A 17,973-nucleotide genomic window follows, 5' to 3' on the forward strand; every position below is an offset into this window, starting at 1 on the left:
TTCCTTTTTGCTTGAATCTGGCACCGCTCGCATTTTCATGAGTTTTACCTGGGTCGCGGTGACGCGTCTGCATCTGCTAGGGGGTTTGGGTCCTGGCCTACCTCAATGACTGGCTGGTGTGGGGTCCCAGTTGTTCTGCTTTTTTGCTTGCCAGGGATGTGGTTCTTTCCCAGCTCACCAGGTTTAGGTTCCTGGTGAACTGGTGGAAGTCCCATCTGGTTCCGTCCCAGGTTTGGACCTGTCTTGGTCTTGTTTGGGGTTTGGAACTCTCGGATCGCTTCCATGTCTCTTCCTCTGGAGGCATTGTTGCAGCTGCTGTCCTGCCTTTGGCTGTTTTGGGGGGGTCCTGGGTCACTCAGCAGTTGCTTGAGCAGCTGTTCGGGAGTTTGAACTTCGCCCTGCTGGTCTACACGGTGGGTCAGGTTTGGCTTTGGCATCTGTTCTGGTTCCTTCAGGGACGCCCCTTGTGCTTCTCTCGCGATCGCTGGGTTCGTATTCTCTGGGGACTTGAGTTGGTTGCTGTGTTGCCGATTTCCTCTTCAGGTTTTTTTGAGTTCATTACCTTGGCACCTAACCGAGTCCTCGCTCGATGTGTTCACTGTCATTTCTCAGCTCGGGCTTTGTGACCAGTACTCACCAGGTCAGCCAGGGCTGATGAGGTACATCTTTCTGTCGGCCTTACTGCGTGGTGCGGGAGTTCTCGACTGTTTGGCTGTCGCTTTGGAGGGTTCAGGTTGCTCGGGGTTTGACCATTCGGACTGTTCAGTGATGGTTCATTACCTGAACCACAGTGGTTCCGTTTGGTCATTTCCTCTTTGGGTCTGATTGTTTCGAGTGACTCGTCTGTTGTCTTCTCGAGGTTTGGCTCTCCATGCGGTTCATATCCGGGGAGTGTCCAACGTCCTGGTGGATGGCCTGTCACGGTTCATTCCCCTATCCACAGAATGGATGGTTGATGCCAACTCTTTCTGATGGCTCTACCAGACATACAGACTCCCGGACGTGGACCTTTTCATATTCGTGTGGTCTCGGCATCTCCCAATCTACATGGCGCCCTTTCCCAACCGTGATGCTGTCGCTGTAGACCTGTTTCGGCAGAACTGGTTGAGGTGGGGTTACCTGTACCTCTTCTCCCCTAGTCCGGCTGTTGCTTCGGGTACTGGCTCGGTTGGAGTCCTACCAAGGGAGAGTAGTCCTCGTGGGCCTCTTGGTGGCTGACCCAGCCTTGGTTCCAGGCACTGCTTGCTGGGTGTGTGAACCCGGGACATTTTCCACGGCTCCATCTCTTCCAGCAGGTTGGACTGGTCAGGTACATGGCTGGTTTGGTCTTCTCCACTCATCGTGTCTGGTCTTTTCGAGGCGGGGTTTATCACAGTGTGTATGGTGATCAGGTGGCTTCATTGATGGTGTCCCACCTGAGAGCTTCAACTATGCGACAATATGAAGTTTCCTGGTGTTCTTTCCGACATTTTCTCTCTCTTCGTAGGTTATCTTCTGTTTCTGATCGGGTTGTCTAGTCCTTTCTACCTTGGCTTTTTCAGGACCGTCATTTGATGCCTAATACTGTCACCTTGTATCGTGCAGCATTGGCGGAGCCACTCCAGCTTGTGTTTGGGGTGAATGTCACTTCTGCTCTGTTCTGTAAGCTTTCTCGTGCTTTGTTTTACCTCCGGCATGCTCATGCGCTGCCTGCGGTGTCCTGGTCTTTGGACAGGATGCTCTCCTATCTTTCCTCTCCTTGGTTTGTGGTGGCCCCTTTGGTTCAAGATTGTTTTTTCAAGGCTCTATTTCTGTTGGCACTGGCCTCAGGGGGGTCGGGTCGGTGAGTTTCATGCTCTCCTCCAGCACAGGGATTTCTGCTCTTTTTTGTTCCTGGTGGTCGGTTTGTTCGGTTGCAGCCTTCTTCTTTTCTGGCAAAGAACGAGACTGCTGCTTTCCAGGGAGGTCATTGATGCTTGGTTGGTCAGGCCAGGGGTGCATCATGTGTTGTGTCTGGTTGCGACTCTTCGCTGTTATCTGCGCACTTCCACTTCAATGGCTGGGGATGCGCTTTGGGTTGATCCGGTTTTCCTCGTTCCCTGTTCCAGGGCTTGGGTCTCCCAGGTCATCCGCAGGGTTATTATCCTCATGCCCATAACATTAGGAAGTTTGGTACATTGGCTGCCGTGTTTGGCAACATGTCCTGGGCTGATATTTGGGCACAGGGATTTTGGAGGTCGAAAAGGATACTAGCCGCCCGTTATTTTGTTAATGTTCCTACTCCTGGACGTTCCCGTGTTGCTTTGGGTTGTAGGTTACAACCAGTAGTCTCGACTTCGCGTTGAGGAGTGTGTGGCAGCCTCCTCCCGGGTAAGTCCCTCAATTTTCCTTATCTTTGGTTATACACATCCAGGGAGCCATAAGGACTTTCCACACGAAACTAGCATTAAATGTAATGAAATGCCATTTTCTGGGTGAGCCCTGGAGGCTCCCTGGCAACCCTCCCTCCCTCCGGTCAGCAGTTTTTTGCGTTGTTGATGCTTAACTTCTGAACTGGTGTTCTAGGTAGCCGGCACGGGGAGTGCTGCGTGGACGAACGACGCGACAGTGGAGTGTAACGTTTGCTCGTTTCCTTGGGATTGGAGGGAATTCTGATTCTCTTTTCGATTTTTAGTTGCAATTTTCTTACCATGTGGGGTTTATTTTCTTATCCCTACCTTTCTGGGTGCCTAACCTTGGTCGATGGCAGATAAGGGAAACCCCCCAACCACAGGGGGATGGGGTTTCCAGGGGCATTGCTCCCTGCACCTCTCTGAGAGGGGCCAGGTTCTGGCTCTTGGTCCCCGGTAGGCTGAACTCCATAGATTAATGCCCCAGTCTAATGTACCACATATTAGCCCAATAGCTCCACGGAATCTCCGGGGCTCACCCAGAAAATGGCATTTCATTTCATTCAATGCTGGTTTTTTACATTTTTGCAAAGCCACTGACACACAGCATTTCCTGCAGGTCCTTAATCTAACTTATTTATTTATTTATTTATTTATGCATATACAAGAATGTACATAAGGAATGTGAGGATACAATTATGGTAATTACAGTCTTGTAAAGCCACTAGCACGCGCAGCGTTTCGGGCAGATTAATCGCAGGTTCATCAGGTAAGATGAAAAGGTACATTGTAGCAAGGTTTTATATTGACAAATAACTACAATATAAATTGGCAGGGGTGATTACGCTAGTAAAGATGTCTCTTGAATACTAATACATGTATTGGGGAAGTGGGTAGTGCAAGATACAGTGTGAGTTTGAAGCACAAGGTGATGAAACTATGAGGATGAAGTTAAGTACGTTTGGGTTTACTTTTGAATAGGGACAATTGAATAGGCTGGACAATTTTTTAATTCATTGGGGAGTGAGTTCCATAGACTGGGTCCTTTTATTTGTATGGAGTGTTTGAACAGATATAGTTTCTGGTGATATCAGAGATGTATTTCTTTCTGGTGTGGTGTTCATGGGCTCTATTACACCTATCAAGGAAAAGTTTCAGATCAAGATTACTATTCAGGAACAATGTTTTGTACATGTATAGAGCACATGAGAATGTATGGAGTGAGTGTATGATTACCTGATTTTACCTGATTTCTATTTTCCTTCAAGCAGACACGTGTGTTATTGAACTTATCCTTTCTGAAGGGTTTTGTTGTTGTTTTGGGTTGACCTCTGGTCCCCTGAGCTTCCCTTGCCTCAGAGAGACCCAGATTTTGATCCTGGTTCATGGTAGGCTTTGGTGGGTCTCCTCTGCCTGGTTCAATTTCCTTAGGCTTGGTAGGACCAGTAGGACCAGGTCCTACTACAGGACCCCTCAGTAGCTTAACGGAAGCTACTGAGAGGCTAACCAGAAAATGACATTTCATTACATTCTATGATAAATTTTGTCTCTATCCTGAGGTACGATGGCCTGTGGACAACCTCTCTTGCTTGACTACAGTCGAACATATTATTGTGTAAATAACATTTTAAGTCAGATGTGTAATAATTTCATGGAATTCAAAATATATGCACTTTGTTTGAACAGATACCTTCCACATCAACCCTCAGCTCCACCTGATCCTGAGTGACATGGAGGAGGTGGTTATCTCCCTTAACCAACATTCTGTCATGGAACCCAAGGTAAATTCATAGAATAGCTTTTACTTATTAAAGGATATCCATATACTCGATAGCAAATTTGTTAGTGAGACAATGGGTAGCTGAATATATTTAAGAAATAACAACAAACTTTGCTGTAACCCTTCAACTGCATGTTACAATCAGAGATGTGCTCACCATTACTCCATCAGCTGTACATCACAATCAAGGTGCATTAAAGTATACCTTTCTTAATGTTCATACATCATAATAATATTATTATCTTTCATCTCCATATTGGATGCTTATGAGATTCTAGAGTCTTCCTGACTAGCAGGCGATCATCCTTTGGGACTTGACATGGTTTTCGTTATTGCTGTATGTTCAAGTGGTGTGTGGTGGCGACTGTGTTTAAGGTGTTTTTGTAGTGTCCATCTTTTGGGCCGCTCCATGAATGCCTGTTGGCTCCCGGCGTTCATGGGATGTGAGCTTGGTGCAGCTCTATGCCCAAGTGCCTTTGCTGTTAGTGACCTTTATGTTGGAGGACTTTTGTGCTCGCTCACACTTGGCCTTGGTCATGCAATTTCTGGACCTTGTGGAACTCCCTTTTTCATGGCTCCATATGGTAAGCAGAGCCAAGGGCTTCATTGAGGCTGTTGGCTCTGGGTCTTGTGTGGGTGTTTTGGTGTCCGCAGTGGCTTTGTCCAAGCTGTATGCTCGCATGCTCCAGGATTCAGTAGCCGCATTCTCCACTTCCCACCTTGAGTGTTTACAGTCTGTGTTAGCCCAGTCTTTAGATTCAGCTTCGTCTTTGGCCATCTTGTCCACCTCCCCCATTTTCACCTCTCCTCTTTCCTGTGAGTGTTGTCTAATGCGTCTGCCTCTTGTTTGCCAATTTCCACCTTATTGTGTTTCATGGTTTTTGTTCTTGATCTTGGAGGTGGTCGAGTAAGGTTTGACTTTTGCCTGCTCTATGTCAAGGTAGGGCCTTGGAGTTTAACTCTTTGTCGCATGTGTTTCCCATGGCCGGTTTGTCTTCTAGTCGTCACTATGCTCGTATTTTGCAGAGGGCTCCTGCTTGTCATGGTTTACGCCGATCGTTTTGCAGTTTTGCATAGTTCCCGCTCTGATGGGGCGGTTGGGGGCAGCTCGCCCAGTTTGCTATCTCTTGGGCCAACGATTTAGTTTTTTTTTTTTTGGGTAGTTTTGCAGTCCTGTGGTGGAGTTGGTTCGTCACTCTTCACTTCTGGGGAGTGGGGCGTTTGGGCAGGCCTCTTCTGCTTGCCTGTGTTGTCATTTCATAGTAGGTTGCTTCTAAAGTGGTCATAATGACCATGTCTCTTCGGCACGTGTCCCGTCTCCTCCCTGTTCTGAAACAGTACTTGGTGGCACTCCGGTTCATCCTTAATCTATCAGTATAGAGCCAGTTCGTGTCTTGCCATGTGCCAGATGACTACTTTAGCCCAGGTTTGTCTTGGATTAAAGGCAGACATCTGGTTTGTTTCACCAGACCTCCAGGATGCAGGCTGGCACATCCATATTTGTCCAGGTTTCAGGCATTATTTAGATTTTATTGTGGGGCATCATGCTTATCACTTTCAGAGTCTTCCCTTTGGTTTGCATCTGGTTCCCCATGTTTTTGCCAGTATGACACTGGTCGTGGTGACGAGTCTTTGTTTGTTGAGGGTTAGTGTTCTGCCCTACCTTGACGACTGGCTAGGTGGGCATTGTTCTTTCTTTCTTGGAACTAGTTCTTTCCCTAGTTTTTAATTGGCACTTAGTGTAGTTACGCATCTTTACTGGATCTTGGTGACCTGTCTGCGTCTGCTCGGGATTCGGCATCTGGCCTACCTTGTCGACTGGCTGGTGTGGGCTCCCAGTCAGTTAGCTTGTCTGCTCGCCAAGGGTGTGGTTCTTTCTAGATTGCCGGGTTCGGATTCCTGGTGATCTGGAGGCCACTCCATCTGGTTCTGTCCTGGGTTCAGACCTGGCTGGGTCTTGTTTAGGACTCTTGGACTGCTTCTTTGTCTTTCCCTCCAGAAGCGTTGCTGCAGCTATGGTCCCATCTTTGGCTGTTTATGAGGGGAAGTCCTGGGTCACTCGGTGGTTGCTCAAGTGGTTGTGCAGGAGTTTGAACTTTACCGTGCTGGTCTGCCCGTAGGGTCAGGTTTGGTTTCGGTGTCTGTTCGGTTCCTTCGGGGACTCCCCTTCCGCCTCTCAATCGTTGGGTTTGTCCACCGAGGATCTTGTGTTGGTGCTGCATCACTGGCTTCCTCTTTGGGGTTCTCGGGGTTTCGTGCCTTGGCGTCTCCCCGAGCTTTCGCTCGATGTGTTCACAGACGGGTCATCTCTCGGCTAGGGCTTTGTGGCCAGTGCTCACCAGGCCGGCCAGGGATGGTGGAGTCTGTCCGTCCGTTGGGCTCACAGCACGGTTCCGGAGTTCGTGGCTGTCTGGTTTGTGCTTTTGGAGGATTCGGGTCACTCGAGGCTATCCCATCCGGCTCCATTCGAAGTGTTTTTCGGTGGTTCATTGCCCGAACCACGGGGATTCTCTTAGGTCCTTGACCTTTGGGGTTGGTCCCTTTGAATGCTTGTGGGCTGGATCCCTGGTGTTTGGCTAGCTGTACATTTCATGTCTGGGGTGTCCTACGTCCTGGCGGACGACCTGTCTCAGTTCATTCCTCTGTTCACAGTTTGGCCAGTCGTCACCAACTCATTTCATAGGCTCTGCAGGACGTACGGACTCCTGGACATGGACATCTTCGCGTCGGTGTGGTCTCGGCATCTCCCATTCTATATGGTGCCCTTACCCGCCTGTGAGGCGTTCACGGTGGATGCCTTCGGCAGAACTGATCGAGGTGGAGTTATCTGTTCCTCTTCTCCCGGTCCAGCTGTAGATGGGTTCTGGCTCGGCTGGAGTCCTTCCCAAGGAGAGTAGTCCTCGTGGTCTCTTGGTGGCCGTCCCAGCTTTGTTTTCAGATGCAGCTTGATAGGTGTCCGAACCCGGGGTGTTTTCCGCGGCTCCAGCTCTTTCGGCAGGTCGGATCGGTCCTGTGTGTGACTGGTTCGGTCTTCTCCTCGACTCTTCGTGTCTGCTCTGCTGACGCAGGTGTATCACCATCTGTATGGTGATCAGGAGACTTAGTTGATGGTGTCCCACCTGCAAGCTTTGTCTCGGCGACAGTATGACGTTTCTATTCGACATTTTCTTGCTCATCATAGGTTGTCTTGTCCTTTCTTGGGTTTTTCAGGACTGTTAATTGATGCTTCTTACTGTCGCCTCGTATTGTGCAGTGCTGGCAGAGCCACTCCGGCTTGCGTTCGAGGTGGACGTCACATCCGCCCTGTTCCATACGCTTCTCGTGTTTTGTTTCACCTTCGTCCTGTTCATGCGCCGCCTGAGCCGTCCTGGTCCTTGATCAGGGTGCCCTTTTATCCTTCCTCTCCTCTGTGGTAGCCCCTTCGTTTCAAGATTGTTTTTCAAAGGCCATACTTTCTTGGCATTGGCCTCTGTAAGTCGGGTCGAGGAGCTTCTGACTCTCCTCTGGCGCAGAGGTTTCTGCTCTTTTGGTACTGGTGGTAGGTTTGTACGCTTGCAGCCTTTCTCCATCCTTCTGGCGATGGTAGAGACGGCTGCTTTCCAGAGGGGTCCTTGGGTTATTGATGCTTCGTTGGTTCAGCCGGGGGTGCGACATGTGTTGTCCGGTTGCGGCCATCGCCGCTACCTGCATGCCGTGGCTGGGGATATGCTCTGGGTTGATCCGGTTCCCCTCGTTCCCTGTTTCAGAGCTCGGGTCTCCCAGGTCGTCCGCAGTTTTCTTAAGTCTACCAGTCTGCGGTCTATCCTTGTGCCCATGCCGTTCGGACGTTTTCAGCTTTTGCTGCCGTGTTTGGTGACGTTTTGAGCTCATTTCGGGTGCAAGGATTAGGGGGTCGCACAGGTTCCTGGCCACCCATTCATTTGTGAACGTGTCTGCTCCTGTGTGTTCTTGTGTTGCCATGGGTCGCAGGTTGCTGCCTGTTGTCTCAACTTCGCGTTGCAGAGTTTGGGGTGGCTGCCTCCCGGGTCAGCCCTTTCTTTTCCTTCTCTTTGGGTATGAAGCTCCAGGGAGCCATAGGGGCTCCCCACAGAAAACCAGCGTTGAATGTAATGAAACGCCATTTTCTGGGTAAGCCTCGAAGGCTCCCTGGCAACCCTCCCTCCCACCGGTCGGCAGATTTTTCTCGTTGGTTGAAGCTTAGCTTCCGAACTGGTGCTAGGCAGCCGGCGCACTGAGGTCCAGGGCCCCCCTCCCGGAGCGGGGAGGGCTGTGCGGACAATCGGCGTGGCAGTAAAGTGTGATGTTTGCTTGTTTGCTTGGGATTGTAGGGAGTTTCTACCTCTCTGTTCAGTTTTTTACCATGTGGGGTTTTTGTCATGCCTACCTTTCTGGGTGCCTAACCCCGGTCGATGGCAGATAAGGAAAACCTCCAATTACGGGAGTTTTCCAGGGCTACTGCTCCCGGAAACCTCTCTGAAGGAGCCAGGTTCTGGCGCTGGTCCCTGGTAGGTCTGAACTCCATGGCTAATGTCCCGGTCTAATATAACAGACATTAGCCCGATAAGCTCCAGGGAGTCTCTGGGGCTCACCCAGAAAATGATGTTTCATTACATTCAATGCTGGTTATTTAGTGCAGTACATAGAATGAAAAATAAGTTATTCAGTTACTTTTAATAGTCGGGTACAAAGTTCTGTATTTCACATGCTAGACATATACCGATCTGTCCCTTTATCCACAAGTTAAATATACAGTTCTCTGTCACTTGGGTTATCATTAATTAAACTATTTTATATGTTCTGTAGTTCATCTGATAAACAATTTGAAATTTCTTCTTTTTGCAGGTGATTGGTTTCACAGCCTATCCTCTCTCCAAAAGTGGTCTTGACTCGATTAGTAAAGCTTTCTTCAAAAAGAATAAATCACTCGTCAACTCACAGTACACTAACAGTAGACAAGTAAGTTATTTTTTTTTTTATTTTACCCATTGTTAGATGTTTGCTCTTTGATGGTTTACAAATCATATTTCAGTCAAGAATCACACTGGTGTAAAATTCAAGCATAGAATTAAATAAAATGCCCACAAAGCACAGAGTTTGAAGACCATTCTTGAGCCCTTCCCTAAAGACTCCATGAAACAAACAGTCCAGAAAACTAATGCAGAAAGCTTGGGAACTCTGAACACACCACTCAGAAGCCCTGGGCAAACATCCTGGGAATCAAAGACACACACACACATCTAGGACAAGTGATCAGCAGCACCTGGGAAAATGGCCCAAGACCAGAATAAACATCCCAGAGCCCCAGAGCATCTGCACCACCCATCGAGCCATAAACATAGGGCTCATCAGAAATGGTCATTGAATATGAATATTAAGCCAAGACATGGTAAAGATGAATCAAGAAAATCTTTTTGTCACTGGAAAGAGACTGGACATGACCCCTCAAAGAATTTACCACCACACATACGCTCCTGTCCAACATTTCATGAATGTGGGTACTGAGCAGTGGAGTAAACAGCTGCACAGTACTCAAGGACACCCAAAGAAGGGAAGAAAACCATATGAAACTTCAGGTGTGTTAGGATTAAGGTATTTTGTTAAGTACTACATAGGTTAGGTGCATAATGTTCTGAGCAGATGCTCTTTTGTTTTATAAGCATTGTAAATAGTAAGTCAGGAAACCCCATACCCGGTGACATCATTGTTTGTTGTTGTGGAATTAACGCCATGTGGAGAGCATGTTCACCACATCATTACCAAAGTACATTATTTTACAGAACTGTACCATATCACCCCCCCCCCCTCTTTATCCCTGCCCAGAGGCAATTAGGGAAAGGAGGGAAGAAGCAACATGCATCTAGACATCCTGAGTTCTACAACCACCACTCAAATCAGGAAATTGAGAAAGCAATGACCGACTATGACAAAGAAAATGTGGGGGTGATTTTCACTAGAAACAACTTAAGTGGCTGTGATGCTGCACATGTGGAGTCCAAAATTTAATACGTATCTTTATTAACACTTTTGCCACCCTGGCGGACCACCAGCAGCAGTACACCACAAGGTAGGCTGCGCGTTGCCTGTGAGCGGATAACCACACTTCAATGTTTATACTCTTTACAGTTTTCTCACCTCAGCTTTCATGTTACGTCATTCATTTTGGTATCAAATTGTTTGCAATAGAATGCTTTAAAGGGATATATATGCATATAAAGTCAAGTAACATTACCAATAAAATAAAAGTACATTGCCATGTGGAAAAAACCAGTGTTGAAATGCCATTTTCTGGGTGAGACCCGGAGGCTCCTCAAAACTATCTAGGCTGATATGGATATATTAGACTGGCATCAGTCAATGTGCATGGAGTTCTATGCCTACCGGGGACCACGAGCTAAAACCTGGTCCCCTTAGAGAGGCACGAGGAGGAATTGCCTATAGAAAACTTCCATGTGGTTGGAAGCATTCCATGTCTGCCATCGACCGGGTCTGGCACCAAAGCAAACCCCCAATTCTGGTTGAAATATTGCTTCTGAAAACCAAACTAGTGGACAGAACTCCCCAAATTAAAACTAGCAAACTATTATGACATCATCACGTCACTGCGCCGTTGTCTGTGCACTCCCCCAAAGGAGGGGAAAGGGGGAGTCCCAAACCCCTCACGCCAACTACCCACACCTTCAGTTCTCGGCTGATGTGATTGAGGCTTGGTCGTGTGACTCCAACTCCTGTTTCTTGTCTCAGGGCTGTGCCTTGTGTTTAGTACTGTCTTCAGGCTGGTACGTAAGCTGGGAGTAATATTTCACAGGAGAGAAGCTGAAACTGAACCTCGCCAAGGCAAAAAGTTTAAATGAGAGCAGGAATGAAGAAGAAATAAATTCTTTTTTCCTACAAAGCGATAGGGGTAGGCAGACCAGTAAAGTGGTACGTAAAGGCAAACCAACAAAATCAATAGAGAGAGGGGAAGTGAAGAATAAGGAGAGGGGGAACAAGTTCCTGAAGATTGCATACACCAACATAGATGGAGTGAGATCGAAGATACTGGAGTTAAGTGATGTAATACAGCTGCAGACACAAGACATTGTTGCACTCACGGAGACAAAACTTGAAGATGTTATTTTAAATGAGGTCATATTCCCAAGGGGCTACTCAATTTGGAGACGGGACAGAAAAATTAGGAAAGGCGGTGGCGTTGCTGTGCTGGTGAAAGAACACCTAAAGGTGAAAGAAATAGTGACTGCCAATCCACAAGAAGTTGACATAATAGTACTAGAGATCTGCCATGAGGATGATAAACTAATGAACATAAATGCATATAGTCCACCGCCAAGCAGCACATGGTCAAAGGAGGAGCTAGATAGTAAGCGCAAAGGTCTTATAACAATAATGAGAGAGATTATAGTGAGAGTGGATAACGATAGATCATGACTGTTGATAGTCGGTGACTTCAACTTGAAATCCATAGACTGGGAAGCATATGAAGCTAAAACAGAAGATTTTTGAACCTGTAGATTTGTAGACCTCATCCTGAAAACATTCTTGTATCAATATGTTAAACAAGCTACGAGGATGAGGGAAGGGGACATTCCCTCCATGCTAGATTTGATATTTACCAGGAAGGAGGAAGAGATATTTGACATTCAGTACCTTCCTCCCTTGGGTAAAAGTGACCATGTCTTTTTGGGAATAAAGTATGCAATGCGTTATAATCTGGAAGAAAATAAGGAGGTTGAAGCAGTTGAAAAAACTGACTTCAGGAGAGGACATTATGGTCACCTTAGAAATTTTTTTAGTGAGTATAATTGGACAGACTTGATGCTAGACAAGAAAGTGAAAGAGATGTATGTCAAGTTTTGTGAAATATATGATAAAGGCACAAACAAATTTATACCAAAACAGAGATGCAGAATTAGGAAACAGGATTGGTTCAATAGAAATTGCGAGAGGGGCCAGAGACCAAAAGACACAAAAATGGAATCAATACAGGAAGAGGCCAAACCCCCAAACATACCAGCGATACAAAGATCAAAGATGCGAGAAACAACTACACGGCAGTTAGGAGAAAATCAGAAAGAAATTTTGAAAAAGGGATTGCAGACAAATGTAAAACAGAACCAGGTCTATTCTATAAATTCATAAACAACAAATTGCAGGTAAAGGATAATATTCAGATGTTGAAAATGGGAAATAGATTCACAGAAAATGAAAAGGAAATGTGTAAAACACTAAACGAAAAGTTCCAAAGTGTGTTTATACAAAATGAAATCTTTAGGGAACCAGACACAATAAGAATTCCAGGGAACAACATAGAGCACATAGAGGTGTCTAGAGATGAAGTGGAAAAAATGCTCAAGGAGCTAAGTAAGAACAAAGCAGTTAGTCCAGATGGAGTTTCACCATGGGTTCTGAGAGAATGTGCACCTGAGCTCAGCATTCCACTTCAGCTGATTTTTCAGGCATCCCTGTGTACAGGAGTTGTAGCTGATGTGTGGAAAAAGGCTACGTAACATAGTTCCAATCAACAAAAGTGGAAACACGGAAGACCCCTTTAATTATAGACCTGTATCATTGACAAGTGTAATAGTCAAAATATTGGAAAAATAATTAAAACTAAATGGGGTAGAATACTTGGAGGAAAACGATATAATATCAAACAGACAGTATGGTTTTCGATCTGGAAGATCCTGTGTAAAGAACTTGCTCAGATTTATGATCGAGCCACAGAGATTTTACAGGAAAGAGATGGTTGGGTTGACTGCATCTATCTGGACCTAATAAAGGCTTTCGACAGAGTTCCCCATAAGAGGTTGTTCTGGAAACTGGAACATATTGGAGGGGTGACAGGTAAGCTTCTAACATGGATGAAAAATTTCCTAACTGACAGAAAAATCAGGGCCGTAATCAGAGGCAAGGTATCAGATTGGAGGAATGTTACGAGTGGAGTACCACAGGGTTCAGTTCTTGCACCGGTAATGTTCATTGTCTACATAAACGATCTACCAGTGGGAATACAGAATTACATGAACATGTTTGCTGATGATGCTAAGATAATAGGAAGGATAAGAAACCTTGATGATTGTCATGCCCTTCAAGAAGACCTGGACAAAATAAGTATATGGGCAACACTTGGCAAATGAAATTTTTTGTGAATAAATGCTGTTATGGAATGTGGAATTGGAGAACATAGACCCCACACAACCTATAAATTATGTGAGAAATCTTTAAAGAATTCTGACAAAGAAAGGGATCTAGGGGTTATCTTGAGGTTATCTTGAGATGATTTCGGGGCTTTAGTGTCCCCGCGGCCCGGTCCGCGACCAGGCCTCCACCCCCAGGAAGCAGCCCGTGACAGCTGACTAACACCCAGGTACCTATTTTACTGCTAGGTAACAGGGGCATAGGGTGAAAGAAACTCTGCCCATTGTTTCTTGCCGGCGCCTGGGATCGAACCCAGGACCACAGGATCACAAGTCCAGCGTGCTGTCCGCTCGGCCGACCCGGCTCGCTCCGACCGGATCGGGGTGGTGCTAGATAGAAAACTGTCACCTGAGGACCACATTAAGAACATTATGCGAGGAGCCTATGCTACACTTTCTAACCTCAGAATTGCTTTTAAATACATGGATGGAGAAATACTAAAGAAATTGTTCACGACTTTTATTAGACCAAAGCTAGAATATGCAGTGGTTATATGGTGCCCATATCTTAAGAAGCACATGAACAAAGTGGAAAAGGTGCAACGACATGCCACAAAGTGGCTCCCAGAACTGAAGGACAAGAGCTACGAGGAGAGGTTAGAGCCATTAAATATGCAAAAACTAGAAGATAGAAGAAAAAGAGGCGATATGATCACTACGTTCAAAATATTAACAGGAATCGATAAAATTGATAGGGAAGAATTCCTGAGACCCGGAACTTCAAGAACAAGAGGTCATAGATTTAAACTAACGAAACAAAGCTGGCTGAGAAATATACGAAAATTCACTTTTGTAAACAGAGTGGTAGACGGTTGAAACAAGTTAAGTGAGAAGGTGGTGGAGGCCAAAACCGTCAGTAATTTCAAAGCATTATATGACAGAGTGCTGGGGAGACGGGACACCACGAGCGTAGCTCTCATCCTGTAACTACACTTAGGTAATTACAGGTACTCGGGCTGCATTCGCTTAGGGTTTCCTTCCCTAAGTGCCCTGTATGTACTGCCCTTGGTGGCTTGGGATTATCTTCCACAAGTCTCTTTGGGGTCTACCTCTGTCGGTCTTTTGCTGCTCGGTAATTGACTGCCCTGAGTGTGCTGGGGGGATTCCTCCTCCCTTGTTTAACTTAGGGTGAGGGATAGTTTGCACTGGTAGGGGCACGGGGTACTGCACAGCTAGTTATCACCTATTATAGCAACCAACTCTGTTCTGCCTGGGTACGTTGTCCTCTTGTAGGGTTTTCTTTTGTTTCTGTTTTCCTGCCTAGTGGGGGGGGGGGGTTGCCGTTTGGTTCGTTGCCCCGTCTCTGACTTCGGTTTTATATATCTTTTATTTCTGGGTGGTACCCCCCTGCTAGGCTTAGGCTACGTCCCAGGGGTTCAGCTTTTAGCAGTTTTGATTGGTAGACTTGGGTGCCTGTTTGCAGTATCCTGCCTGGGGCTTATCCTTAGTGATACCAGCCTAAGGGCCCCCTGGGAAATCTTGCGGTGGAGCAAGGGGTCTGATGGATGCGACCCCTGGGTCCCCTCTCACCTTGTGTAAATTTGACGGTTGCTCTGTCCCCTTGTCTCAGGGTGACTCTCACTGTTTTTGCCTCCGTCATGTTGGGTCGCTGACACCATGGATTCAGAGTCCTGCGAGAATTGTTGCTTGTTTGTGACTCAATTCACCTAGTCCACTGATGACTTTCTATGAGTGCAGGCGGCTGAGGTATTACATGCTAGATTTACGTTGCTGCATCCCGCTAAGTTGATTCCTACCATTTCGGACTGCTCCCCGGTGGTTTATTGCCTGACCCGAGGGCGGTTCGACGTGGTCCTTTGCTCTTTGGGGCTGGCCGCTTCAGGTAACTTACCTGGTTGATACCTGGTTGATGGGGTTCTGGGAGATCTTCTACTCCCAAGCCCGGCCCGAGGCCAGGCTCAGACTTGTGAGAGTTTGGTCTACCAGGCTGTTGCTTGCAGCGGCCCGCAGGCCCACATTCCCACCACTACCCGGTTGGTCCGATACTCCTTGCAGGAAACAATCTAGTTTGCTCTTGTAGATGTCCACGGTTGTTCCGGCAATATTTCTTATGCTCGCTGGTAGGACGTTGAACAACCGCGGACCTCTGATGTTTATACAGTGTTCTCTGATTGTGCCTATGGCACCTCTGCTCTTCACTAGTTCTATTCTGCACTTTCTTCCATATCGTTCACTCCAGTAAGTTGTTATTTAACTGCGTAGAGTTGGTACTTGGCCCTCCAGTATCTTCCAGGTGTATATTATTTGATATCTCTCTTGTCTCCTTTCTAGTGAATACATTTGAAGGGCTTTGAGACGATCCCAATAATTTAGGTGCTTTATCGCCTCTATTCGTGCCATATATGTTTCCTGTATTCCCTCTATTTCAGCAATCTCTCCTGCTCTGAAGGGGGAAGTGAGTACTGAGAAGTACTCAAGATGGGACAACACAAGTGACTTGAAGAGTACAACCATTGTGATGGGATCCCTGGATTTGAAAGTTCTCGTAATCCATCCGATCATTTTTCTGGCTGATGCAATATTTGCTTGGTTATGATCCCTAAACATTAGGTCATCAGACATCATTATTCCCAAATCCTTGACATGCTGTTTTCCTACAATGGGCAGATTCGATTGTGTTTTGTACTCTGTATTATGTTTAAGGTCCTCATTTTTACCGTACCTGAGTACCTGGAATTTATCACTGTTAAACATCATGTTATTTTCTGATGCCCAGTCGAAAACTTTATTATTATCAGCTTGAAGTTTTTCAATGTCTTCAGCCGAGGTAATTTTCATACTGATTTTTGTGTCATCTGAAAAGGATGATACGAAGCTGTGACTTGTATTTTTGTCTATATCTGATATGAGGATAAGGAAAAGCAGCAGTGCAAGGACTGTTCCCTGCGGTACAGAGCTTTTAACTGCGCTTGGACTAGATTTTATATGGTTGACTGCTACTTGCTGAGTCCTGTTTAACAGAAAACTGAGTATCCAGCGTCCTACTTTACCAGTTATTCCCATTGACTTCATTTTGTGTGCTATCACGCCATGGTCACATTTAACGAAAGCCTTTGCGAAGTCCGAGTATATCACATCAGCATTCTGTTTTTCTTCTAATGCCTCAGTGACTTTGTCGTAGTGATCAAGTAACTGTGAGAGGTATGATCTTCCCGCTCGAAATCCATGTTGGCCATGTTGGCAACTTGTCTGCTGAGTTCTCGAAATTTGACTCTCCTGACCGTTCACGTTTTCGGGTGATGGGGGGGGGGGGGGGAAGGTGTCCAACTTCGTGGCAGATGGCCTGTCGTAGTTCATTCCCCTGTCCTCAGAATAGATGGTCGACGCCGACTCATTCAGTTGGCTCTGCTAGACGTACGGGCTCCCGGAGATGGACCTCTTCACGTCGGCGTGGTCAAGGCATCTCCCAGTATATGTGGCTCCCTTCCTTGACTGCGAGGCCTTTGGGGTTGATGCTTTTCGGCAGGACGGGTTGAGGTAGATTACCTGTACCTTCCCCCCGGTTCCGCTGCTACTCCAGTTCCTGGCTCACTTGGAAACTTCCCAGCAGAGAGTAGTTCTCTTGGCTCCTTGGCGGCTGGCCCAGCCTTGGTTTCAGGCGCTACTTGCTCAGTGTTCCAGCGGTGTCTCGAATCCACAGGTTTTCTCAGGGCTCCGCCTTTTATGCTGATGGGTCCTTAGGGCTCTGGTGATAGAGCCCGAAATAGAGCGTTCTGCCCGAAACGCTTTGCGTAATAGTGGCTTTAGGCATTGTATGTACTAGCTCTATCTATTAATCCAACAAACTTTGTAAAATCTCTTTATGTATGTACCTTACCTAAATAAACATTTATTTATTTATTTATTATTTATAGGTTTGTTCGTTTGCAACTGTCTCTTTCTTTTCTGGTGAGATTGGAATGGCTGTTTTCCGGAGTGGTTCCTGGGGTTGTTGATGCTTGGTTGGTTTGGCTGGGGGTGCATCTTCTTGTGTCCGGTTGTGGCTCTTGGCCATTCCCTGCATACCACGGCCTCTGTGGCCGTGGACGCACTTTCGGTTGACTCGGATTCCCTTCATCCAGGGAGTTCGGGTCTCCCAGGTCGTCCACGGGGTCATTTGGTGTTGGCAGTTGTCTTGCTTTTGGGTTTAGGGCACGTGGTTTCTGTCTCCTGAGTTTATCCCTCTCTTTGTCCTTGTCTTTTGGTAGATAGCTCGGGGGAGCTAAAGGGACTCGCCTCAGAAAACCAGCATTGAATGTAATGAAACACCATTCTTTGGGTGAGATCCGGAGGCTCCTCAGCATCCCTCGGGTCAGCGTTTTTTTTGTGTTTTGACATCCAGCCTTCGAACTGAAGGTGTGGGTAGCCTGTGCGAAGGGTCTGGGGCTCCCCTTCTCCCTCCCGGGGAGGGGGGGGGAGCTGCACAGAAAGCGGCATGGCAATGGGGTGATGTCATGTTTGTTTGCTTGTTTTTCTTTAGGGAATTCTGTCCACTTGTTTGACTTTTAGTATTAGTTTCAACCAGAATAGAGGGTTGTTTATGGGTGCTTACCATTCTGGGTGCCTGACCTGGTTGATGGCAGATACAGAATGCTCCAAATCACATGTGCATTTCTATGGGCCATTGCTC

At 46.8% G+C, this 17,973-nt stretch overlaps 1 protein-coding gene across 1 annotated transcript in view; it reads left to right on the top strand.

The window, feature by feature from the left end:
- LOC138360686 (calpain-C-like) overlaps window positions 1-17,973 on the top strand; it is a 151,947-nt gene that overhangs the window by 66,747 nt on the left and 67,227 nt on the right. Inside the window, exons 7-8 of the mRNA XM_069320333.1 lie at window positions 4,056-4,150; window positions 8,992-9,105. Of these exons, the coding sequence (XP_069176434.1) occupies window positions 4,056-4,150; window positions 8,992-9,105 (209 nt within the window). The remainder of the gene's footprint in view (window positions 1-4,055; window positions 4,151-8,991; window positions 9,106-17,973) is intronic.

The sequence above is a fragment of the Procambarus clarkii genome, chromosome 1 (genome assembly GCF_040958095.1).
Source record: "Procambarus clarkii isolate CNS0578487 chromosome 1, FALCON_Pclarkii_2.0, whole genome shotgun sequence".
Taxonomy (NCBI): Eukaryota; Metazoa; Arthropoda; class Malacostraca; order Decapoda; family Cambaridae; genus Procambarus; species Procambarus clarkii.